The following is a 26,205-nucleotide window of genomic DNA, read 5'->3' as shown; positions in this document are numbered from 1 at the left end:
TACATGGGCCATGAGAGCCTTGTGGAGCCACGCAGTCCACCACAGGGACCCTCCCCCACATCTTGGCTGCCTGAACTTGGTGCTGGGGCTAAGTCTGATCACATCCACTCACCTTCTCCAAGGCGCTCGGGATACTCTTTTAGGATTTTTCTGTCCATATTCATACCCCAGTAGGTGCCTATGAGAGGACCCGGAGGGTAAAACTCTCTACTCAATTTACAGCAGGGAAATTTTGTCACCACTGTTGGAGGGATAACCTGAGGCTGTACTTAGATACAGAAAAGGAGCCAGAATTCAGCCCCTCCTCCTCAGTGCATTCACACGTCCATCCACTCAACAGTTAATGAGTCAGCACCTACCACGTATCACGCACTGTTCAGGGACTGAGATTGTGTTGTTGACCAGGACAGTCTCTGCTTTCTTGGAGCTCACATTCTGGTAGACATAATAATTCATTTCCAACTCTGAAAGCAACAGCTGATTTAAAAATAAGTAAGAATGACTTTATCCTCTCAGGATTCCCAACTTGCCGCCCGGGGAGCAAGGTCCGGTCCTAACAACAAAAGGGCGGAGCTTCTTGCCTTTCTGCCATTTTGACCTGAAACACTCCGACTACATCAGCGGTCATTGGCGCAACCCAGACCTCCGAGGGCCTGGTGGTGGGGCTCTGGACCCCAACACCCGGGTGATTGAGTTCACCAGTGTGGGCATAGGAGGGAAGAGTCTCCGGTGAGTTGCCTAGGTTTGCATCAGTTGAGTTCCTATCACTCAGTCCTTCTAAAGAATGGGGAGGAAGAATTCAGGGAAGTCAGTGAGACTACATCATAAAAGCGGGCTTGAACTACTGGGGTTGGACTTCAGAAAACGGCTCTAGTAAGGAAGCTGGATTTGGTTTCCTTAGTATCAACACTGGGGAAAGTTTGGAAGACATAAACACAGAATCCCTGACCACCCCCTTAACCACAGAGGATCAGTGGGACAGAAGCACCCTGGGCATCATTTTTACTCCAAAGTCCAGTTCGCTAGCCATAGTCTGGAGCCCCAGCTGAGACGCAGTTTTCATTTCTATGTTAATGAAGTGCCCAGATATGTTCTACTTCCCAGATAGGGAGGCCTGTGCTAGAGAAGATCGTAAGAAAGTTTGTCTTATTCCTCACCCCCCCCACCCCCCGTGTCACTCTCTGTGATCAATTCTTCCTCCTCGGCCAGGACTTTTACAATCCTGAACCCCACTAACACCACCTACACCTTCTGCTGGATCTCCGAAGAAACTGAAAGTCTCCAGAACCCTCCAGCCTTTACATGCCTTACAGAGAAGGGCCTCATCCATCCGGAAAAGAAAGCTGAGGTGTGTATGTGAATGAAGACCGCCTGATGAAAGACCTTTCTCTCTCTCGCTCTCTCGCTCTCTGGATAGCAAGTGTGCTGTAGACCACAGGTAGAGTGAGGGAGCACAGCCTGAGGGTGCATGAATCAGTAAGCATTTCCTGAGTGGCATAGACAGGAGGCCGTCCTCATGAACAAGACATACCTGCACTCCCTTGGTTGGCCATGGAGAGATGGAGAGTTCTAGCATTTGCAGTTTTAAAAACTGAAACTATTAAAGCAAAGAAGGGGATCTGGGCACTTATGGCTGGGGACTCTAGGACCCATAGAGAAACAGGAAGGCTTATTTTTTCCCCCAAGGGACTGACAGTGGTAAAAGTATACGGTGTGTTTTTACTTGGTCAGGCCAAAGGGCAAAACAGAAAAGTGAGTCCTTGTCCCACAGCTCAGTCCTCATGTTCATGCAGTGGTGTGGGGACTAGAGTGTGGGGTCAGACGTAGGGAAGCATGAATTCATTGGCCAAAACAGAATGATAGACCCCATATCCTATAAATTCCACAGAGAATCTCAGGCAGAAATAGATCCATGAAACAGAAATGATGAATTCAAATGCCTTCGGGCAGGTCCCACAAATGAATGGAGCAGGCCCAGGGGACAATAACAAGGAATGCTGAGCCCACCCCTGGCTGGCTGCTGTGCTTCTCTGTCAGGTGACCACACACAGACAAGTGGCCCAGGGCTGCCGATTTTCCTGAACTTTTTGGGAAAAGCCAAAATTCCGTATTTCTCTCAGATTCTCTCTGTTTTTACATGCCAGACAAAGACATGGTGTGAAATATGGTGGTCCAGCCACCAGAGGCTGTGGGGAGGGGGGTAGACCCCCTCAGAAGGACCTGTGAGCAGGGTCCAAACAGACATTGATATTTCTGGAGCAGCCATACTTACATGCCTTCACATAGACAGCAGAAAGTGGGGGTGGGGTGACCGGATAATGTCAGCCATAGTAACCCCAGCACCAGGAAGCCTCCAAGGGCACGTGGAACAAGCAAACAGAAACATCTTTTACCCCTCTGTTCCCAACTGCCTTCTTAGATTACCTTCCAGTTCACACCTTCCCATCTGGACATCACAGAAGCCTTCTGGACTTTCTTAATCCCTGAACACAGCATCACCGTCCCTTTCCTACTGGTGGGCAAAGCCACCGATCCTCTCATCAATCTGGACAAGTCACACCTCAACTTCAGTTGTCTCCTCATTGGTAAGCCTGCCCTGTTGGTTTATGTGTGAGTTGGTGGGACCTGTGAAGGCTGACCCAGCAATGAGCAGTCTCCAGGAGCAGACTTGGGTGGCAAACTTGTCCTGGTGCCTGTCAGACGTTCTCTATCACTGTTCACAAAGCCAAGAAATACTTATTTCTCCATCTAACTTCCACCAGCTATCTTCTAAATCCACACACTAATAGCCTATGAGAATTCAGGAGCCCTGCTGCGGATCCTGCTTGTTAGGTTCCTTGAAGGCCTGGACTGACTGTATCCATTTCCAGAGCCCCGTGTCATCCCCGTCTTACTTGCATGTGCCTCCAGAGGACGTACTGTACTTGTTCGCCTCTCAGTCTGCACCCCAGTGATCAGATTTCTCTGCCATCTTTTCGTGCATTTATTCAGCTCAACAAATATTACTGAGCCCTTGTATGGCCCAGGCACGGTTCTGTGAGCTGAGAATGCCGAGGGTAAAGCCAAAGTCCCCACCCTCCCGGCGGTTATATTCTAGTAATAGAAAGCAGACCAGCAAGGGACGCCTGGGGGGCTCAGTCAGTGAAGCACCTGCCTGCGGCTCAGGTCATGATCTCAGGTCCTGGGATCAAGTCCCACATTGGACTTCTTGCTCAATGAGGAGCCTGCTTCTCCCTCTGCCTGCCTCTCCCCCTGCTTGTGTGCTCTTTCTCACTCTCTTTCTCCCTCTCTCTCTGGTTCTCTCTGACAAATAAATAAATAAAATCTTTAAAAAAAAAAAAAAGAAAAGAAAGCAGACTACTAAAAAAGTGGAAAGAATAATATATAGCATGTCAGATGTTAGAAAGTATTCCAGAGAAGAGTAAAGCAGGGTAGGGAGAATAAAGATGCCAGTAGGCGGTGGGAAAGTGACATTTGATCAGAGACCTGAAGGAAATAAAGGAAGTGATCACCAGGTCCCTTATCACATGGATGCAGGGTGTGTGTGTGTGTCTGTAAAATACAACTAAAGGAGAGGATTTTTAGTAACTCATTAGATTTTTATATTTAGAAAAATAATATACTTCATAATAAGACAATAAGTCTATTATATAAGGAAAGTTTATTTTATCTCCACCTATCCTTTCCATCAAAGGAAGCCCATGTTAACAGCTTATTAGGTAATATTTCCATACATTTCTTATACTGATACATATAAGTATGTGGGAGAAGACTGTGATGTTCCAGAAGGTTTCGAACAAATAAATGGGCAGTAGAGCATAAGAATAATAACTGTCCTCTTTTTTTAAAAAGATTTTATTTATTTATTTTATTTGACAGAGATCACAAGTAGGCAGAGAAGCAGGCAGAGAGAGAGGAGGAAGCAGGCTCCCCGTGGAGCAGAGAGCCCGATGCAGGGCTTGATCCCCAAACCCCGGGATCATGACCTGAGCCGAAGACAGAGGCTTTAACCCGCTGAGCCACCCAGGCGCCCCAATATCAGTACTCTGGACTATAGAGAACAAATGGATGGCTACCAGAGGGGAGGGGTAGAGGGGTGGTGAAGAAACAGGTGATGGGGACTAAGGAGTACTCTTGTCCTGATGAGCACCAGGTGGGGTATGGAAGTGGTGAATCACTATATGACACACCTGAGACTAATAGGACAGTGTTAACTAACTGGAATTTAAATTAAATTAACAGAAACAGCAACAGCAAGGTGAACAGAATTTAATCTGGGAATGCAAAGGTGGTGCATTTCAATATAATGATTATATCAACAGATTAAAGAACAACCAGGTGATCATCTGAATATACACTAAAAAGTCATTGCAGAAATTCTTAACAAAAATTCTAATTGTAAGACAGGAAGGAATAGAGGGGAAACTTAAATAGAGAAGACTATCCAGGGGCACCTGGGTGGCTCGGTGAGTTAAGCATCTGACTCTTGATTTCAGCTTAGATCATGATCTCAGGGTCACGAGATGGAGCCCCGCGTGGGGCTTTGGGCTGAGAGTGGAGCCTGCTTGGGATTCTCTCTCTCCCTCTGCCCCTCCCCACAACCCTGCTCACACATTCGCTCATGCTCACTCTCCCTCCCTCTCTCCCTCTTCCTCAAAAAAAAAAAAAAAAAAAAAAAAAAAAAGACTAACCAAAATCAAGAGGCAGATATTATACTGTAATTAAACACTGGAACCACTAAAGTTAAAAATCAGGAATTAGGCAAGAATGCTCATTATCATCATTATTATTGAATACTTTCTTTGTGATTTTAGTTAGCAAATACAATAAAACAAGAAAATTCAAGAATTGGCATAAACATTAAGGAAAAAGAGACAAAACTATCTCATTTGCTGTTGCTGGTGACTTCTTACATAGAAAACCTCCAGAGGCTCTAGAGAAAAGCAAAACAAACCACTAGAATCGACAAGATAATTTAGTAAGTGGCTGGATGCAAGACAATTATATAAAAATCAATAGTTTCTCTTTCTTTTAGCAATAAGCACCCAGAAACAAAAAAAAAAATCCATTCGATATTGACAAAACCTATATAATATCTAAGGATAAATGTAACAAGAAAAGCACAGGACTTATATGAAGAAAACTATAAAATCTTATTAAAATGCCCTCAAACAAGATGTGAACATTTACTAGTTCTCTCAAGATTAAATACAAATTTAATCAAGTTCCAATTAGAATTCCAACTGGTATTGCCAGATAAAATACAGGATGCTTAGTCACATTTGAATTTCAGATAACAGTTAGTAATTTTTTAGTATAAGTATGTCAATACAAGTATGTGTCATGCAATATTTGTGACATACTTATACCAAAAAAAAAAAATATTTCCTAAATCTGGCAGCCTTAATCCCAAAAGGATTGGGGGCAGAGGGAGAATTAGATAAAATGATTCTAAAGTATATGTAAAAAACAAATGCTCTGTAATAGTCAAGGAAAGTAAGAAAAAGCAAAATAGTTACAGAAGATGTATTCAGGCCCTACAGGACTCTCGCAACATACCTGAGCTCTGATTCAAAAGAGTGTAATGCAGACACTATCTACAAATATATGGGCCTGCCAGGGAGGGTGAAGCCCTCATTACCAAAAGCAGGAAGGCATTAGTTCCAAAGGAACAGAGAGAGAAAATGACGTCATCAGAATCACCTCGGACAGCTGTGACCAAGGCAGAGGGGTCACCCGGCAGGAGCGGGAAATTGACGGAATAAAGTTCTAGAAGGAGAGAGGTGAATCTTGCCAGGGGAAGCAGGTCCCTTGTAGAGCAGAAGGAAGGGAGGTAGTCAAAGACTGAGGAGCTTGGGAGAAGAAAGAAAAGAAGTTGAAAAGTTTTTTCTGTGAAGGCTTCCTCTTGCTTGAGGAACAGTATCTGCTGAATGCTTCAGGAGCAGGCATGAGGCCTTCACTCATGGCTGGTGTTTCTCCCACAGGCAGAGAAGCCAGGGAGACCGTGCACATCATCAACAAGGAGGAGCAGGGGTTTTCTTTTGCCTTTCAGGACAACTCCCGGTACTCCGAAGGTTTCAGCAACAGCCTGGTCATATGTCCCATGGAAGGTTGGATCCCACCACTGTCCAGGTAAAGAAAAAGTTCCCCCACAATTGCACACCCCCACTATAGCAAGGGTTCTAGACCTGCTAGCCAGGAGAATCCATTTCCCCCAGAGTGCCCTGTATCACATCTCTTCCAACTCTAAAATTTATATGAACAATCCCATCCTTGTCCTCCTTATTTTCCATTGTTCATTTTCCTGATAAATTATAGAGCACTGCAAACTTTAAGACCTTCTTCTCAATATTTTTCTCTCATGTTTATATTCTTTTCCTTTTTTTCTGTTATATTTGTGAATTTATAAAGCAATGTTCAGCCATGACTGGCAAATCTTCAAAACTCGTCGTAATTTGGAATGACAGTGCCTTTTCCTCATAGAGCATGTGCTAACCCATCAGGCTCATATTCTTTAGCAGGTTATAACAGGTTGGCCTGGGCAGCTAATGTGCTGTCTTCTTCCCCAACCAGGTTCCCGGTTGATATTTTCTTCACACCAAAGCAGGAGGGAGATGTGAACTTTAATTTGATCTGCAATGTGAAAAAGAAAGCTCACCCTCTGACTTTAAATGTCAAGGCTGAGGGATACACTATGAATGCAGAGGTCAAGTGCAAGGACAGGACTGGCTTGATCACTCTCCTGACTCCCAAAGAGACTAACATTATCAACTTCTATGAGGTAAGAGTGTGAGAGAGCATTGATTCATTCTCTCTCTCCTCTCTCTCTCTTTCTGTTTCCACACTGGCTGGGAAAGGAAGTACAAGGGAATGTTAGCTGTAGCTCTCTGTTTCAAATGCCAGGGAGACCAGAAGAACAGCACATGCCAGAAGCATCTCCACCCTCAGAATGCATATAGTTTTGATGTGAAACTTATTTTATCTTTCAGGGGGTGGAGAGACGGTAGGGAAGGGAATAATACTTGATTTCAACATACAGGGAGGATGTTTGTCCACCAAGCGTTGTCTAAAAATTACATTGCCATCTTACACGTCAGGTATGAGCCCCCCCGCCATCATTTAGTAGATCTTGATGGAATATCTGACTACATTAAGCCCATGAAACTCAGCTCACTAACATCATCTGTCATCCCTATCTCCCAAATGATATTTTTCCCCAACATCTTACATATCCTAACCCCAGAGAAGGGAACCATGATTTGCATTCCGTGAACATGCTACTCTGTTCTCTGTCTCTCAGGTAGAGTTGAACGAATGTGTTCAGTGTGAACTCAGCTTTATCAACACTGGAAAATTCAACTTCAGCTTCCAGGCAGAGCTATCTGGCCCCAAATCCCTGTTGCAATACTTGGAATTTTCCCCCATCGATGGCAGTGTGGATGTGGGGCAGACTGCACATGCCTCCATGTCTTTCCAGCCATTTAAGAAGTGTGTCTTGAAAGGCCTGGAACTCAGAATCAAGGTGAGACCATTTAACATTGTCTGACCCTGAAAGCACTCCCAGCACTCCTTGTCTTGACAGAGTAATTCTCCTGTATGTTCCTTGTCTTCTCCACCCTTCCAGAAGCTCCTGGAGAGTGGTTGTGTTGGAAACAGTCTCACAATCTCTAGTATAAAGGGTTCATCCACAGTTGAGGCGCCCAGTGAATAAGTGTCCATTGCAAAGCAGTAGGCCATCCATGCCCTGGAATCCTATGCAGCTATTGAAATGAATAAGGGAGATGGGTGGGCAGTGCAGAGGAAGTAAGAGAGACAAAACATGTATAACATTTTCCAAGATACATAACTGAATGAAAAACCAAGGACTCATGATGCCCACAGGAATGGCAGAGAAGGACCGCTGGAGAGCTGCTCTCCCATAGTGATGAGTACACTGGCAAAAACTATCAAAAGCAATTCTTTTCAGAACTCTTGAAGTTAACCAAAGGCTAGCAAGAATCCTAGGATCATTTATTCAAGAAAAATGACTGAATTGTGTGTATATGCCTCATTTTCTTTATTCACCTGTCGATGAACATTCAGGTTGTTTGCACAGCTTGACTACTGTAACTAGTGCTACACTGAACATGAGAGTGTTAACACCTCTTCAAGATCCTGACTTCAATTCTTCTGGGTACCAAAGACAAACAAAGACACCACAAGAAAAAAAAACTATGGGCCGATATCCCTAATGAATACAGGTAGAACAATCTTCAACACAATATCAGTAAATCAAATCCAACAATACACTGAAGAGATCATACACTACAACCAAGTAGGACTTACCTCTCAGATGCCAGGATGGTTCAATATACAAAGACCAATTAATGTGATATCCGACATTAACAGAATAAAGGATAAAAATCACATGATCATCTCAATAGAAGTGGCAAAAAGCATTTGACAAAATTCATGATAAAAACTCTCGACAAACTAGGATTAGAAAGAAAGTACCCCCAACATAATAAAGGTCATATATGAAAAGCTCACAGCTAACCTCATGCTCATCAGTGAAAAGCTAAAAGCTTTTCCTTTAAGATCAGGACCAAGGCAAGGATGCCCACTCTCACCACTTCTGGAAGGCCTAGGCAGAGTGATTAGAGAAGAAGAAGAGAAAATGTATCCAAATTGGAAAGGAAGAGGTAAAATTGTCCCTGTGTGCAGACAACATGATCTTATATATAGAAAACCCAAAATATTCCATTAAAAAATCTGTTAGAATTAGGGATCCTGCGTGGCTCAGTTGGTTAACCCTCTGCCTTCAGCTCAGGTCATGATCCTGGGGTCCTGGGATCAAGCTCCACATCAGGCTCCCTGTTCTTTGGGCAGTCTGCTTCTCCCTCTCTCTCTCTGCCTGCCACAGCCCCCAATGCTCTCTCTATAAAATAAATATATAAAATCTTTAAATTAAAAAAATCTATTAGAATTAATAAAATAATTCAGTACAGTTGCAGAACACAAAGTCAACAAACAAAAATCAGTTTCTTTCCTATACACTAACAAGAAACTATCTGAAAAGAAAATTAGGAAAATAATCTCACTTACAATATCACAGAAAAGGATTCAATTCTTAGGAATAAACTAAGGTGGTGAAAAACTTATATACTGAAAACTACAAACACTGATGAAAGAAATTAAAGACACAGACAAATGGAAAGACATCCTGTGTTCATTAGTGGAAAGCCTTAATACTGTTAAAATTTCCATGCTACCCAAAGCCATCTATAGATTCAGTGCCATCCCTATCCAAATCCCAATGGCACAAATACAGGAAGACAATTCTATGATTCGTATGAAGCCACGAAAGACCACAAATAGCCAATCAATCCTGAGAAAGAAGAACAAGGCTAGAAGCATCATTCATCCTGATTTCAAAATATGTTACAAAGCTACCATCATCAAAATAGCATAGTACGAGCATGGAGACAGACACAGAGACCAATGGAACAGAATAGAGAGCCCTGGAAACAACCAATCTTTGACAAAGTTGCCAAGTACCCACCACGGGAAAGGAGAGCCTCTTTGGCAAATGATGCTGGGAGATTTGGAGATCCATATGCAAAAGAATGAAACTGAGCCTTTTACACCATGCCCAGAGGTCAGCTGAAAATGGTTAAAGACTTAAACATACGTCCTTAAACCATAAAGCTCATAGAAGGCAACATCAGGGGAAAGTTTCATGAACTTGGTTTGGCAGTGACTTCACGGATATGACGCTAAATGCACAGGCAACAGAAACAAAAATAAAAAGGAAGACTCTCAAACTCAAAAGCTTCTGCACAGCAAAAGCAAGAATTGACAGAGTGAAGAGACGTGGTCTTTATTCATATCCTTACAGAAAGTGTGACTGACAGAGAACCAGGGAGTCTGACAGTTGGAACCCAAGGTCAATTGCTGTCCAGTCCATAATTTAGAAGGACATGAAGTCACAGTACAATCTAAAAAAAAATTTTTTTTTTCATTAGAAAAGAGTAAAATTCCTAGTTTGGAACTCAAGGGCAATGTTGCAGCCATCTTACCTGGGAAGAGGCAGGCACCCCACCTCAGAAGGAGCCCATCACTTTGGAGAAACCTCTTTTTCAGAACTTCATGTCTTCCTGAAGAAAGAAACATCACACACACGTCATAGTACCTTCCTGCTCTAAATGGCAGAAGAGTTGAAGGTGGTCAATTTTAATCCTTTCTAGGCAATCAGTCACAAAATATAAAGACTTTAAAAGCCTTAAGCTGTTTTTCAGTTTATGAAGTTGCTTATGAAAACTTGTGCCAATGACTGTTATAATGCTTCTTCTAATGATGTTTAGGATAAATAAATTTTCAGCTTCCAAATTTCATATTCTTAAGTTTCTGAAGAGCAAATTAAGTTCATGTCCCAATAGGCGCCTGTGTCATCTTATTGGGAACCCAGGGATGACCAATACTGTTTCTATCTTCCACTCTTTCACCCTTGATATAGGGTGCTTTGACTTCATTCTTGTCCTTTCCTGGGCGCAAGGTGGCCATTCCCCCCTGTAGCCCTAGGTCTGCATTCAAAGTGCAAATAAGAGGGAAGAGCCTGAAGGCAAAACAAACAAAAAACCAACAAACAAGCAACCCAGCTCTCTCAGCAAGACCACCTCTATATTCAAAATAGGACACCCTCTTGTCCTTTTCTGTTTATATCGGACGACCAGAACTATGTCTGAGGACCACTCTTAGTGTCAAGGAAGGACAGGAACTCAAGTGTTTTCCCCTGGGCGGGTACATTGGCAGCTAGGCAGAGTCCTGCCAATAGGGAACCCCTGGGAAGCAGATGGGGGGCAGTAACCAGCAGTTACCAGCAGTGTCCACCACACCTCTGCCTTCCAGCTAAATCCTTGCTGCCAGAGCCAATGCGGGGTCTGATTGCGACTGTCTCACTGTGCTTTCCTCAAGTAAACAAACTTCTAACCTGTGAGTCAGATTCTCTGCCCATGGAGTCCTAGCGTCTGATTTTTTTTTTTTTTTTTTTTTTTGGAAAATCACCAACTGCTTTCCTCCTTCACCTGGGGACTCGAGGAGCCCTTTGCTCACACTTGTAATCCCTCTCTGCCTGCCATTGCCTCCCCACAGATCAGCCACGGCCCGACATTTCTGTGCAGCCTCTCAGGCTGCGCTGTGAGCCCCGCTGTTCATTTCTCCTTCACCAGCTACAACTTTGGGACCTGCTTCATCTACCAAGCTGGGATGCCCCCATACAAACAAATCCTGGTTGTCACCAACAAGGAAGAAACGTCTATGAGGTAAGCAGTCTTCCCGGAGCTTCCAGATGAGTCTGTAGCTCCTCGTGAGTCATACAGGTGAAGTGCTGTCGAAACAGAAAAAGATTACGGGGAAGCGTCGAACACAGCTGGGCATGAATCCCAAGTCTTCTTTCCCTACCACTACTACTGGGGTAGCCATGAGCTGCTCTGCTGAAAATCTTGAAATGAGGAGGGCAATGCCTGATGAGAGGTTCAGTGGCTTCCATGTATTTTCCACACATAATAGATGTGGAGACTAAGGTTTGAAGGGTTTAAAAATTTCTCAGGCCATTACTTCGTAGTGAATAACAAATCTATACTGAGCTTTTAAGTCTTCTGATTAAATTCTAGCCTCTCTGCACCATCCCGGTGTGGAATGTTCTAGTACGGGTTTCTGGGCCTTATTCCAGACCTATCGAAAAAGGATTTCCAGAGACTAGCCCAGAGACCTGTGTTTCCTCAAGGCTTTCTAGGTTAGTACTATGCAATAGAACTTTCCTGGACACTGGGACTGTTACATGTCTGTGCTTCCAATATGGCAGCCCATGACTCCATGTGGCTGCAGAGCACATAAATTGTGCCTGGTGCAACTGAGGAACCGAATTTTTAGTTTGTTAAATTTTAATGCATTTGAATTTGAATCTGAATAGCCACATGGGTCTAGTGGCTGCCACCCACTAGATAGCCACTAGGTAGATAGCACAGGTCTAAGTTTGAACCCCAGCTCTTTCCTAGCTGTGCGAGCTTGGGCACATGTTCTCACCTCTCCTCACCTGAGATGGTGGATAATAATAGAGCCTCCCCTAAGGGGCTCTCAGGAGGATTAAATTAGCCCCCAGAGAGAGCCCTAAGAGCAGTGCCTGGAATATAGAAGAGGCTCAGTTATGGTTATCTGCTGCTGCTGCTGCTGCTGCTGCTGCTGCTGCTGGGATGCTGATGGTTATCATCCTGAAGGGGACGTTACAAGAGTGTCATGTGATTGGAAATGCTCATTAGAACTCTTACCTACCTGCACTCTTTCCTGCATGATTTAATTCAATCGGAAAGGCATTCAGTTACGTTTATTGTCTTCTAAATACCTGGAAGACAGACAAGGAAGTACTGAAATGGGGAGGTCTCGTGCCTTCCTACCCACAAGTGGACGTAGAGTGGACATGGTCTTCGAAGACACCATGTAATTGGACGATTAGTGATAATGAGAACAGATCGCCTTTGTGGAGTGTTTTTCCTCCGTGCCTTGCTTAGTGACTGACTCAGTCACTCTGTTCCATTTAATGCCCCCAACAGCCTTACGAGGCGGCTGTCACTATCCCAGCTTTACAGATAAGGCAATAAAGGCTCAAAGGGCAAGTAACTTTTCTCAGGTCTCATGGCTGGTTAGTGGTTAAGAGCCCAGATCCAAACTCCTGTGTATCTGACTCAGAACACACACTTCTCTCCTCTGTCCTTTGCCCCCCAGTTACTTAGGAAGCACTTCTCCTCCTCCTCCTCTACCTCCCTCTCCATTTTACCCTTAAAGAGAAAGAGAGCACTCTCACAGGGTTGGGGTGGGGGGAGAGGGGCAGAAGGAGAGGGAGAGAGACTCTTAAGCAGGCTCCATGCCCAGCATAGAACCTGATGCAGGGCTCGATCTCAAGACCCTGAGATCATGACCTGAGCTGAATGAAGTTAAGAGGCAGACACTTGACCTATTAGCCACTCAGGCACCCCAGGAAGTATTTCCCTCCTTTGCATGGAACAAAGGGCCATGGCACTTTTGAGTTTGAGGCCTAGTTCTGCCAGGATCTCAGGGTGTGATTTGTGGTAAGTAACTTGATTATGCCAGGGAGCCATGGCCTGGACCACTGCTAAGGTCCCTTCCAGCGGTTACCTCCTCTGACTCCAGGGCAGAGGGCAGGAAATCCATCAGTACCCAGCTCAGAGAGATAAGGGGATGGAATCGGTCTTTCTGGGGGGACTTAAACATGTGTTCTGACCTCCAGGAGCACAGGCTGGTCCTGGAGATCCTCTTCCTTTGTAGACAAAATGGAAATATGAGCACCCTCTAACTTCCACACCTTCCTCCTGATTTTCTGCAGCTTAGACTGTCTGTATACCAATACCACATACCTCGAGGTAAACTTCCGCGTCGATGTGATAAAGCCGGGAAAGACACTGGAGATTCCGATCACCTTTTATCCTCGAGAAAGTATCCAATACCGAGAACTCATCCCCTTTGAAATCAATGGGCTCTCACAGCAAATAATTGAAATCAAAGGGAAAGGCACCGAAATGAAGGTAAGAGACCTTGTTGAGATCCTCGGGCTTGGCACACTCCTTTTTGCCCTCCCAGCCACCTGTGCCCCCCTGAGCCCATTCTTCCTCCCCTCTCCACCTGTGTGGCCCCCAAGCTCCTCTGTCAGAGGCCAGCCAGTCCCACTGAAGCATGAACTGTCAAATCTGACTCTTCCTCAGACCAGACTTCAGTGAATCATAGGCTACAAGGAATCACGGGCACCAGAGTAACATTCTTTTTCTTGGAGAAGTTTGAGACTATCAGATGCATAATCCCGAGCCCATCCTTCTCCTCTTACATCAGGGTGTGTTTTGTTTTCAGGTGTAATAGGCTAGATTTGTTTTGGATAGCAATTTATTTTGGCTGTGTGTGCAGATGTGCGTTTCAGTTGTGGAACATCTTTCCTTAATGCCGCATTGAGTAATGTTCTCTGCCAGACACAGATCCCAGGATTACGTTCGACTGAGGGCATGGCTTCTAAGCAGCACTCCTAATGAAAGTCCTGTGCTAATCCCTTTCTCCCCGGTGTCTGGTAAACCTTTGAGGTGTCTGTTTGGTGAGCATATTTGCATTTTACTAGGACGTTCTGGAACATGGAAGGCTTTCCCAGATGCTCAGAAATGCACGGGACATTTCTGCCACAGACAGAGAAGATGGGGGACGGCTGGAAGGGAAGTGTCCCTGGCAGCCTTCCCATCAAGCTAGAGGAGCCCCAGGACATGACTTCCTGGTGTGTCTGCACCCAAGCTGGATGGGGCGGGGCGGGGGGGTCTCTTCTGCTCTCGCCGCTCATTCAGTCACTCACTTACTCTGTACCCACTGTGTGTAGGTCCTTTGGGGGAAATCCCAAGGGGACCTCCAGGAGCACAGGCTGCTGCTAGGGACTCTCAGCTTTGGAGACCGAATGGAAATGGCTGGATATCAAGAAAGCTGAGGAGTAGGGGGTGTGCACTTTAGGGACTGAGCAAATGACAGTGACCCACGCGGGGTCTGCTGCAGAGTCCTGCGGGCCAGGCCCAGGCTGACCTTGGTCCATCCCGGCCAACGCCAGGATCAGGGCCTTGTGAGGACTTGGAAGCGCGTCCGCCGCAGCACCTCTGCAGCCGCCATTGTAGTCTGAATGCTCGGCTCCTCTCACTCCTCCAGGCTGTCCCTCCCGCCGCCTTCCAGCCCATCTCCAGAGCGACGCAAGCCAGAGCACTCCCAAAACACGCGTCTGAGGGGGTCACCCCGTGTTGTCCTGGCTTCCCGCTTCTCCCAGCACGAACCCTGACTACCTGCCAGCCTGTCCTCTTAGGGCAGCCCTCGTTCCCGGCCACAGGTCTTGACTGAGCCATTCCTCTGACTCAGGGCCTTGCCACAGAATGTCCCCTGCCCCCAGGGTGCCCTCCAACCTCACACCACCCCAACTCAAACTGACTAGATCCTGCCCTTCCTTTAGCTCCCCGGTGCAGTGTAGACATGCCCTCTCAGGGACGCCTCCCCAGACCCCCCAGCCAGTTCAGCCTCTGTAGTGTGCTCTCAAGGTACCCCGAACGTTTCCTCCACAACCCTTCACGCTGTTGTAATTATGTAGTTGTGTAGGGAGCCGCTTAGGGGTTCCTTTATGTCCATGAATGTCCACTCCCCATATGAAGGCGGCGGGACACCGCGGGAGATGAAGCACCCCCGCCTCACCAGAGCGGATGGGTCACCCCGGTTACTCTTCTCCGTAACCAGTGAAACCCTCCATCCCTGCTCTCTATTCTGTTCCGCAGATTTCAGTGCTAGATCCAGCCAACAGGATTGTGAGGTTAGGAGCTGTCCTGCCGGGACAGGTAGTGAAGAAAACGGTTTCCATCATGAACAACAGCCACACCCAGCTCACATTCAGCCTGTCGGTCCTGTTCTCAGTTCCAGAACTTCAGGAACCCAAGGTTGGTGCTCAGGGCTCCCAGCGGGCCCCTCTCTCGCCCCAATGGTACGGATGACCGTGCTCGCCAAGCTGACCACCCCCACTTCTCGCGCACCTGCAGTGTGCCCGGCCGTTCCAAGAGCTCCCCGCATGCCACCTCAGAGTGTCCTCCCAAAAGCAGTGTGGGGCTGGTGCTTTCTTTATTCTCACTTTACACAGAAGGACACCAAGGCTTAGAGAGGCTGCACACTTCGAAAGGGCAGCAAGTGAAAGAGAAAGGGACACGATTCAGTAGATCCGGATTCTCATGAATATATCTATCCTATAAAAGTCACAAAGAAAACCATTTTCCCCATAATCTCACACCAAGAAACAATCACTTGCCAATGACCGCCTTCTTGTCGTATGTCCACCCAGCGGAGAGACAGCGAGATTGAGCTCTGGTGACTCTTCTCACAAGGGTTCTAGTCCCGTCATGAGGCTCCCACTCTCATGACCTCATCTAAACCTAATTACTCCCTAGAGGCTGAACACCACTCACATGTGAATTTGGGGGGTCACCATTCAGGCCGTAGCAAGGTCATGTGACATAGACAGGTCTGGTGGAGTTTCCAGTTTTCAGGGGTCACTGACCCAGAAATAATACCCGAAACTGCAGAGGCCAGATGTGAGTTGGGAAAGGGCAGCTCAGAGAACAGCTGGGGCTGTTGAGAGGCCTCACGGTCGAGGGAGGCCTGCACCAAGGCTAGGGTGAGAGGCGAATGCAGGCAGACAGGTTGGGGAGAGGTGCGCTCGCAGGCAAAGCTCCGTGTGCTCCGGAGACTCTGCTTGCGGACGTCCAGGTGGGAGGTGGTGCAGCAGGAGCACCTCGAACCATCTGCAGGTGGCCAGGAAAATGGGCTGGGGAGCTAACCAGAGCAAGAGAGCCGGTGGACATCTCACCCCATGGCCATGCTGCCATCCAGAGACGGGGTCGACTTGTTGCTTCCATTTTCTCATTCATCTCAGGCGACGTCCACAGTGCCACTGGGCCGGGGCCCCTGACCTTTGGGCCAAGCCACTTTTGTCTCTTTCAGGGATGAGTGACCGGTACTGGCCCGGTGGCCTTGGGCTTGGCCTTCAGTGTCACAGTGTTTGCAGAAATCGCGAAGATCGCGGTCCCGGTGCAGTTTCTAGCCCATCTCACCCCAGCCACCTCAGTCCTCCGCTCTGCACCCCAGGGGAGCACAAGCGCCAAAGGAGCTTTGGCTTCCTTAGATCTAACTTTCATTCATTTCTGCCAGGACAGAGCGGGAAGGGGACACGATATGAATTTAAACAGCAGTTCCCAGACTCTAGAATGCGTGGGTCAGGGCACTTTTGATGATGCGAGTTCCAGGCTCTCCCAAAATTCAGTCGGCCTGGGGAAGGACCTGGGAATCTGCATCTGAAACAGCACACCAGGGAGTATGGTGCAGGGAACACAGGGAGCCCTCCCTGGAAAGACATCAGAGCATTGAGCGTTTTCCATTTCCTCTTATCGAGCTCTTTCCTCCATGGGAGAGTAGGGGTCATGTGCTGCAAGGGGCTGGAAAGAGAATTAGCATTTGTGGAATGCCAATTACCTGCCACGCTTTCCTACGGATGATCAGAATCTTCACATAGAGTAAGACACAGAAAGCTTAAAAACTTGCCAAAGATGACCCAGCCAGCGGGAGGGAGCAGAATGGGCTCTGACCCCTGGGCTGTTGCAGCCCTAACAGCAAGACCCAGAAACGGATGCCTCTGACGCCCCCTGCCCTCAGCGGCTGAGTCTCACTGTGCTTCTGTCCAGGTCCTCACCCTGATACCCTTCCACAACATCACTCTGAAGCACAAAGAGGTCTGTAAGCTGGAAGTCATCTTTGCCCCAAAAAAGCGCATCCCTCCCTTCTCTGAGGAGGTGTTAATGGAGTGTATGGGGCTCCTGCGTCCTCTCTTCCTACTGAGCGGCTGCTGCCAGGCCCTGGAGATCTCCCTGGACCAGGAGCATCTCCCCTTCGGGCCAGTCGTGTATCAGACACAAGCCACACGTCGCATCCTTATGTTGAACACGGGTGACGTGGGTGCAAGGTAGGAGAGCGGCGTGCCCACCCCGAGGCCAGCACAGCCCTGTGACACTGGCTATGTCCTCAGTCTGGACATGACATCTGTGTTACAAGTCTGGCCACTTGTTACTTCTTTCCCCTCCCTTTTGTATCCCCTCCCTTTGCTCAAGATGTGACAACAGTGGTCCCGCTTGGGTGACTGCTGCTGCCAGGAAGACGAAAATTAATGTCATTGAGAACATTTGCTTGGTCCTGTTCTATGCCCTTCACGTGGCTCCTCTTAGCTAATCGCAAGCAGTTCCATCGCTGATCCATTTTACAGATGAAACAACTGAGATTACTTTACCAAAATCATGCATTTAGCGAGGACTCACACTGTGCAGGTGCAGTGCTGAACATTCTAGCAAATAAGCTCCCATTAATTATCCCAGGCCCCTGTAAGGTCCTCTGCTGACCCCATTCCACAGATGAAGGTGAGGCTTAAGGAGGTTAGGTGATTGACCTGAGGTCACTTAGGCAAGAAATGACAAAGACGGGATTGGAACCCGAGTATATCTATGACCGTTGTCCTCTCCAGCCTCTTCCCCCTGGCTAGCAGGCGCCCACCCCAATCACTACTCAGGCTTGCCACCATACCCTTGCAGGCAGGCACTGCATACCTGCAGGGGGCACCCTCGCCCAGACTTCAGTGAGAACAGCACCCTGAGGGCGTGGTGTGGTGCCCCCGCTCCTCAGTGCTGGAAGCACAGTTCTGTCCCCCCGCCCTCTGTCTCCTGTCTGGCCCCCAGAGGGATGACTACACAGGGCCCTCAGGTCTCAGCACCACCAAGAGCAGGTGCAGCGCTCACAGGAGGGCATCACCTCTGCCCTCCTGGATCTGACCGGTGAGACAGTGCAGGGAGTGCTGATAGCCACGGTCTCAGGGAGGGTTCAGTCCTAGCCCAGTCCCTTCCTAGCCATGTGATCTTGGGTACACACGTGTTAGTGCGCTCATGCACATGTCCCCCCACGAGCCACTCGTGTGCCATAAAACAATATGCGACCCCTTCCCTCCCTGCTCGGTCTGAGAAGCCTCTGAGCCCTCTTATCCAGGATTAACCCGGCTCTGCCCCTGCCACGCCCAGTGATGGTCTTCCTCGCAGGTCCCAGGGCGTATTCAAAGGGGGTAAACGTCCCAGCTAAAAGCCCAGGCAACGTCTCTTGATCTCAGCAGCATTGAAGACACCCCCAGGATACTAGTAAACTGTCTTTCTTGTCTCCTTTTGTCTTGGAAAAGGTTTAAATGGGATGTCAAAAAATTTGAGCCTCATTTCTCCATCAGCCCAGAAGAAGGCTATATCACTGCGGGCATGGAGGTTTCTTTCGAAGTGACCTACCATCCCACTGAAGTGGGCAAGGAGAGTCTCTACAAAAACTTGCCCTGCTTCATCCAGGGAGGCAATCCCCTGAGCCTGACCCTCTCTGGAGTCTGTGTGGGACCACCTGCAGTAAAAGAGGTCAGTAGATGCTGCTCACAGATGGGCCAGCAGCGGGAGGGGTCCCGGCAAGCTCTGTAATTAGAAATGAGTGACTCATTCAAACAGTCCTGTCATTCAAACCAGACATTCAGACCTGTTCCCTGGCCCCTGCCACAGGGCTTTTGCATATTCTGTTCCGACTGCTGCAATATTCATTTTCCCTCTTCATTTAGTTCATTCCTATTCACTCTTCAGCTCTCAGCTCAAGCATCACATTCTCAGGGAAGCTTGCATGGCTGTCTGTGGCTAGATCGACTTCTCTTACAAGCTCTGTAAGGAAAGGGTACACACCTTTCTCTCCTTCTCTCTAATGAACAAAAGGGGGAGATTGGGGCTTGGGTTAACCCTCTGCTAGCCATGTTCACAGAAATCTGAGAGTGGACTCTGTTCCACTTACAGTAAAAACCACTTATGCTAAAAATGACACCCAGTCTTCATCTCTGTAATCCCATTATTTCAAGAGTGTTATGTAAATGGAATCATACAGGGGCACCTGGGCGGCTCAGTTCGTTAAGCGTCTGCCTTTGGCTCAGGTCATGATCCCAGGGTCCTGGGATAGAGCCCCATGTTGGGCTCCCTGCTCAGCAGGAAGCCTGCTTCTCCCTCTCCCACTCCCCCTGCTTGTGTTCCCTCTCTCGCTGTGTCTCTCTCTTTCAAACAAATAAATAAAATCTTTAAAAATAAATAAATAAATGGAATCATATGATATGCTATGAACATGTCCCTACAAGTCTTGGCAAGAACATATGCTTTCATTTTCTTGGGTAAATATGTAGGGGTGAAATGGCTGGGTCGTAGAGCAGGCATATATTTACTTTTTTAGGAACCTACTAAACTGTTTCCCAAAGTGGTTGTGTCATTTTACATTTCTACCAGCAATGGCTGACATTTCTACTTATGTTACATCTTGTCAACACTTGGTTTAGTCGGTTGTTTTAATTTTAGTCATTCTAATAAATATGTGGTGCTCTCTCCTTGTGTTTCTTGATTTGTAGTTCCCTGATGATGCATGATGTCGAGCATCTTTGTGGGCATTTATTTGCCTCCATATATCATCTCTGTTGAAGTATCTGTTCAAATTTTCCATCTCTTTAACCGGGTTTTTGGTTTTCTTCTTAGTGAGTTTTGAGAGTTCTTCCTATATGCAGGACACAGATTTTACAATTAGATCTTCAATCTGTTTTGAGTTTTTGTATGTAGTGCAAGATATGGATCAAAATTCATCTCCTTGTATGTTTTGGGATATGGACATGATTGAAAAGTGCACCCTTTCTCCACTTGAAATACCTTTGCACTTTTTTCAGAAACCATTTGACCGTACAGGGGCGGTCTCCTAATCTATTGACTCTCCTTACCGCCACTGCCACAGTGTCCCTGTGGCTACATTCGGTGGTCAGTTCTCAACTGTTGACCTGTTAATAGCATTTGAAACCTTGAACAAGTCCCCTGAAGAAGGATCCTTCCAACACTTCCCTCACTTGGCTCCTAGGATACCACCCTTTCTGGGTTTCTTCCTACCTTATTAGATGCTCCCTCTCATCTCCTCTTCTGATTTTTCTTAACATGGGCGTGTGCCAGCCAGGAATTAGTTCTTAAATTTCTTCTTGTTTCTAAAACCAATGAACTTCTTGACAATCTCATCCAGTTTCTTGGTCTTAAAAAACAAAACAAAACAAAGCAAAAGACTTCCGTACCCTCAACTCCCAAATATGTATCTCCAGCCTAAATGTTTCTTCGAACTCTTCGTTTGTAAGTTGCACTGCCTGGCTGAGGTGCCTGCTTTCTTCCAGGTGGTGAACTTCACCTGCCAGGTGCGCTCCAAGCACACGCAGACCATCATGCTTTCAAACCGTACCAACCAGACCTGGAACCTGCACCCCATCTTTGAGGGTGAGCACTGGGAGGGGCCTGAGTTCATCACCCTGGAGCCCCATCAGCAAAACAAGCCCTATGAGATCACCTACAGACCCCGCACCATGAACTTGGAGAACCGCAAACATCAGGTAGGCGGAGGCTTCCCCCACCCCCGTGGGTTTCCCTGTGTGTTTGGAGGGGGAAGAGTGGTGCAAAAGAGGTAAGGGGCGCCTGGGTAGCTCAGTGGGTTGAGCCTCTGCCTTCGGCTCAGGTCATGATCTCAGGGTCCTGGGATTGAGGCCCACATAGGGCTCTCTGCTCCGCGGGGAGCCTGCTTCCCCCTCTCTCTCTGCCTACTTGTGATCTCTCTCTCTCTCTCTCTGTGTCAAATAAATAAATAAAATCTTTAAAAAAAAAGAGCTAAGGAGACAGTGTTTGGGGGCTCAGGAATGTTCAAATAGAAGGGGACACCTCTAACAATGTTGGAATAATAGGGATCATGCAGATTATTGAGTCCAAAGCCTCCCTCAGTGCCCACATGTTATCATGTATAGGAGATTCTCTTAGAATGAGGGACACAGTTCTGGGCAGAGTCCTGGACTAAGCATCAAGCAATTAAGATTTACCTTAACTGCACAAATTTTTATCACCACAGCTGTCATCAAAATAAAAAAGGAAAGAAGCTGCAATAACCTACCCTTAAAAAAGGAGAACTATTCTCTTCTATCTTCACTACCAACCCTCACTCAGATACTGCCATAGCTGCCATCAGCATACCCAATTTCGCCTTCTGTTTATTTTCACTTTACATTATATCATCAACATTTTTCTGTTTCACTAGTTTTTGTGATCCTCATGTTTAATGATTGTCTAATATTTCTTTGAATGAGAGTTCCATAATTTATTTGGCATTCCCCAGTTGTTGAATATGAAAGTTATTACCAAATTTTTATCAATATTATAAATGGTTTTAATGTGTGTGTGTGTGCGCGCGCAGCTTTTTCCTCTGCAAGGATTTTTAAGTTCCCTGGGATAAGGCTGCCGGCTAGCTCAACTGGTAGAGCCTGAGACTCTGAAGTTCCTTGGGGTGGAGTTCCTGGTTCAAATACATATGAACATGTTTATGACTCTTGAAACATACTACCACGCTGATTTCTAAGAGTTATGCTTACCTGAGGGCCTCTGTTAACCCCGAGTCACTGCTATGCCTGAGCAGTAGCTAACAAGGGACCTTCTGTGCCATTCTGACCATGCTTCTCCTCCTCAGGGCACCCTCTTCTTCCCCCTCCCCGATGGGACTGGCTGGCTGTATGTGCTGCATGGGGTTGCTGAGCTCCCCAAAGCCGTGGCCAACATCTTCCGTGAAGTACCATGTAAGACGCCCTACGTTGAACTCCTGCCAATCAACAACTGGCTTAACAAGCCCCAGAGGTGAGGGTGTGGGGCGAGGGGTCAGAGTGGAGGAGATGGAGGGAGGACATCCACTGTTAGCCTGGCCTTTCCACTGGTCAGCGCCTCCAGAAGACACGGAGGGGCTGAAAGAGTCAGAGACGCATTTCATGATGTGGCCAGGCACTTCCTGACCTCTAAGCTTCCAGACACCCAGGGCTATCTGTGCATAGCCAATTACCTAAGTCTCCTAGACCGGGTCCTGGCATGAATTAAGTGCTTGGTAAATGTTAGCTGTTATTATTATCAAAATAAGAATTGTGGTGGTTATTATTGAGTGCTCTACCATATCACCTAAGCCACTGGCCAGAGAAGGACGTCCCTTGGATCTTTAGTTGCAGTGGGAGTAGAGTAGAGTTCAAGGGCTAGAGAAGCTTGAGGACCAGCAGCCTGGTCCCCTTTGACAGAGAAGGAGCCAAAGGCTTGGAGAAGAGACTTCCTTACTGAAGGCTGCCAGGTAGCATAGTGGAGGAAGGCCCAGACCTAAGTGTGAATCCTGGTTCTACCAATAACTAGTCATGTTATCTGAGCATGTTTCCTCTTGGCTTCTATCTCCCCATTAGTCAGATGGAGGTGATGACATCATATGTTCCTCCCTGTGTCACTAGGAACACACGTGGAGCACTGATTCAGCACCCGGCATGTAACAGGTGTCGATAAATTGTAGTTATGGGTGTTATTAGAGACAAAGTGAAGACCAGAACCCTGGACCCATGTGCTTATCACAAAGTCAAGAGTAGAAATAACACCTTTCCTTCATTCCTTTGGGCAGACGGTCTCATTTTCTCTATCCTCTCTCCATGTGCTCCTGTGTCCCCCCTCCAGATTCCGGGTCATTGTGGAAATGATAAAACCAGAGAAGCCAGATCTAAGTGTCACCTTAAAAGGCCTTGATTACATTGATGTTCTGTCTGGCTCCAAGAAAGACTACAAGCTGAACTTCTTTTCCCACAAGGAGGGACTATACAGTGCAAAGGTATCTACACGTTAAAAGCATTTCCCTGGAGCCCTGGGGGTTTGCCCCTGAGGATGATGACCCTGGTGTTAGAGAGTGAAGATGCCCTCCCACCGCCAGCCTGTCCTTATCCTGTTGGGCTAACCATTTAGTGACCTGGCAAAGGCTTTCAGGACTCCCAGCCTCTTTATGATGGAGCCAGACTGCAGGGCCCTCCATCCATCATGTGGACCCACACCAAACATGCAAGGCAGGAGAGTCATGAAAATCCTTGAGCAGTAAATAAATCTGGGCCAGCAAACACCGGACCACAATAATAAGAAAAGATCCCTTTTTCTGAGTGCTGATAGTGACTAGCACCGTAGTGAACACTCAGTACACACAGCTAGTAATGTCAGAGCCAGGATTCATTCAACTCAGAGCCACCACGGGGTCTTTCATGCATCAGTCATTTCTCCTAATTCATTCATTAGTGCAACAAGTACCTATGAGCATGTCTGCCACATACTATACTTAGAGTGTTGGCAACACAGCAATGATCAAAAATAGGCAGAGTCTCTGTCTGCAGGGAATGCACAGTCCAGTGAAAGGAGAAGGGCATTAATGGTACTGTGAATGTATAATCACAAAATGATATACGTGCTTTGAAGAAAAGGAGCAAATATGGATCAGTAGCTCACAGGAGAGGTTAGGGCTGAAGATAAATATGGAAATTACTCATTTATAGATAATATGTAGAAATTACTCATTTATACTATGGCTTCTAGTACATTTATAGATAGTACTAGAAGCCATGACTAAGAATGGAAAAAGCGAGGAAAAGATTTTAAAGTGAAAAAAGAAAAAAACCTAAGAATGCATCTCCTCCCTCCAGAAGAGATACTGGGAAAACCCATGCAGTAGGATGTCATCCTCTCCTACAAACACTGAGGTGGGCTGCTCCTCTCAGATCACATTCACAGGCTAACAGAATACCTTAAAACCAAAAAAACCACTATAAATAGAAATACCAGCTCAAAAAAGAGGAACCCCTAAGATAAAAGATGTATTAAAGCAAAGAGAAGATTTTTAGTGAATATTATTAATATCCTCAAAGAGATAAAGGAAGATAATCCTACCCCTAATAGAAGAACAGGTTATTGTGGGCAATAATCAATTAGAGACCTGGAAAATTTTAAAAACAGTGTGTTTTAATAGAAAACCAAAGAGAAAGGCTGAATAGTGTAATAAACTCTGAGGAAGAGAGAACTAGTAAGTTAGAAGATAGAGCTGAGTAATAGCACAGACTTTAGCACAAAGACATGGCAAGAATGGAAGGAAGTAAGAAGTGCTGGAGAAGGCCTGACGAGGTTGGATCCCTCAGGCATTGCTGGCAGGAGTGTAAATGGTGCAGCTGCTGCAGAAGACGGTCTGGCATTTCTTAAATGGTTAAACAAAGAGTTACCATGTGACTCAGCAATTTCAGTCTTAAGTGTATACCCACGATAAATGAAAACATATGTCCACACAAGAACCTGTATGTAAATGATCATGGCAGCATTATTCATAAGAACCAAAAAAAACCCACCAAGAAACAACCAAATGTCCATCAATCCAAATAATAATAAATAGAATGGAATATTATTTGGCAATAAAAAGAAATGGAAATGAAGTGCCAATACATGCAACACATGAGTGAACGTTGAAAACATTATGCTAGCTGAGCAGAGCCAGTCACAAATGGCCACATATTGTATGATTTCATTTATATGAAATGTCCAGAATAGCAGATCTATAGAAAGAGAAAGCAAATTAGTTGTGTCTATGGCAAGAGTGGATGAGTTAGGAGGAAATGGCGAGTGGTTGGTTATGGACCCTGAGTTTCTTTTCAGGGTGATGAAAATGGTCCAAAACTGATTGTGGTGATACTTGTATCACTTTTTGACTATACTAAAAACCACTAAATTGTGCACTTTAAATCAGTGGATTATGTGGTATGCAAATCACATTCTCAGTAAAGCTGTTTCAAAAAAAAAAAGAATGAAAGGAAATGTGAGACATAAAATATAAATCAAAGAGTTCTAATATCCACCTAATAAGAAATTCAACACCCAAAAATCAAATAATCCAGTTAAAAAATAGGCAGAAGAGAAAAAGAAAAGACTTCTTTTCCAAAGAAGACATCCAGATGGCTTACAGACACATGAGAAGATGCTCAACGTCACTCATCATCAGGGAAATACAAATAAAACCATAATGAGATACTACCTCACAACTGTCAGAATGGCTAAAATTAACAACACAGGAAACAATGGGTATTGGCAAGGATGTGGAGAACAGGGAACCCTCTTGCAGTATTGGCAGTAACATCAGATTTCTCATGGTAACTCTGAATACAAGAAACGGGGAGGGGCACATGGATGGCTCAGTAAGTGTGACTCTTTATTTTGGCTCAAGTCATGATCTAAGGGTCATGAGCTTGAGTCCTGTGTTGGGCTCCACACTGTACATGGAGCCTGTGAGCCTGCTTAAGATTTTCTCTCTTTCTCTCCCTCTGCCCCACCCCACCCCCATCTCATGTGAGTATGTGCATGCTCACTCTCTTTCTTCCAAAAAAGAAAAGGGGGGGGGGGCAATGGAGTAAGCTATTCATATAACTTAGAGTGATGTTCAATCTAGAACTTTCTCCAAACAAAACTATTATAAGGACAAAATAAAGACTTTTTAAAGATGCAACAACTCTAAGTAACCCACTCATATATATAAATATATTACTTGTTTGAAATAGGTACTGTAAAATTAAAAGGGTTTGAATTAGCAAAATTTTTAAAAATAAGTAAGTGAATTCAAGAGGAAAACATAAGGATACAATGAACAAAGAATCAAAATTCAATTGATAGGTAATTTCAAATAATT

General features: G+C 46.0%; 1 protein-coding gene across 1 annotated transcript in view; it reads left to right on the top strand.

Annotated features, from left to right (window-relative positions):
- Positions 1–26,205, top strand: part of HYDIN (HYDIN axonemal central pair apparatus protein) — a 335,705-nt gene that overhangs the window by 295,872 nt on the left and 13,628 nt on the right. Inside the window, exons 70-83 of the mRNA XM_032853995.1 lie at positions 517–729; positions 1,210–1,348; positions 2,420–2,585; positions 5,985–6,132; positions 6,574–6,781; positions 7,301–7,522; positions 11,131–11,300; positions 13,379–13,577; positions 15,333–15,491; positions 17,283–17,560; positions 18,812–19,031; positions 20,843–21,055; positions 22,174–22,337; positions 23,181–23,331. Coding sequence (XP_032709886.1) covers positions 517–729; positions 1,210–1,348; positions 2,420–2,585; positions 5,985–6,132; positions 6,574–6,781; positions 7,301–7,522; positions 11,131–11,300; positions 13,379–13,577; positions 15,333–15,491; positions 17,283–17,560; positions 18,812–19,031; positions 20,843–21,055; positions 22,174–22,337; positions 23,181–23,331 — 2,650 coding nt within the window. The remainder of the gene's footprint in view (positions 1–516; positions 730–1,209; positions 1,349–2,419; positions 2,586–5,984; positions 6,133–6,573; positions 6,782–7,300; positions 7,523–11,130; positions 11,301–13,378; positions 13,578–15,332; positions 15,492–17,282; positions 17,561–18,811; positions 19,032–20,842; positions 21,056–22,173; positions 22,338–23,180; positions 23,332–26,205) is intronic.

This window comes from Lontra canadensis, unplaced genomic scaffold, assembly GCF_010015895.1.
Source record: "Lontra canadensis isolate GAN:19392208 unplaced genomic scaffold, GSC_riverotter_1.0 scaffold8, whole genome shotgun sequence".
Taxonomy (NCBI): Eukaryota; Metazoa; Chordata; class Mammalia; order Carnivora; family Mustelidae; genus Lontra; species Lontra canadensis.
The sequence above is the reverse complement of the archived record's forward strand: the minus strand, read 5'-3'. Positions and strand labels throughout refer to the sequence as shown.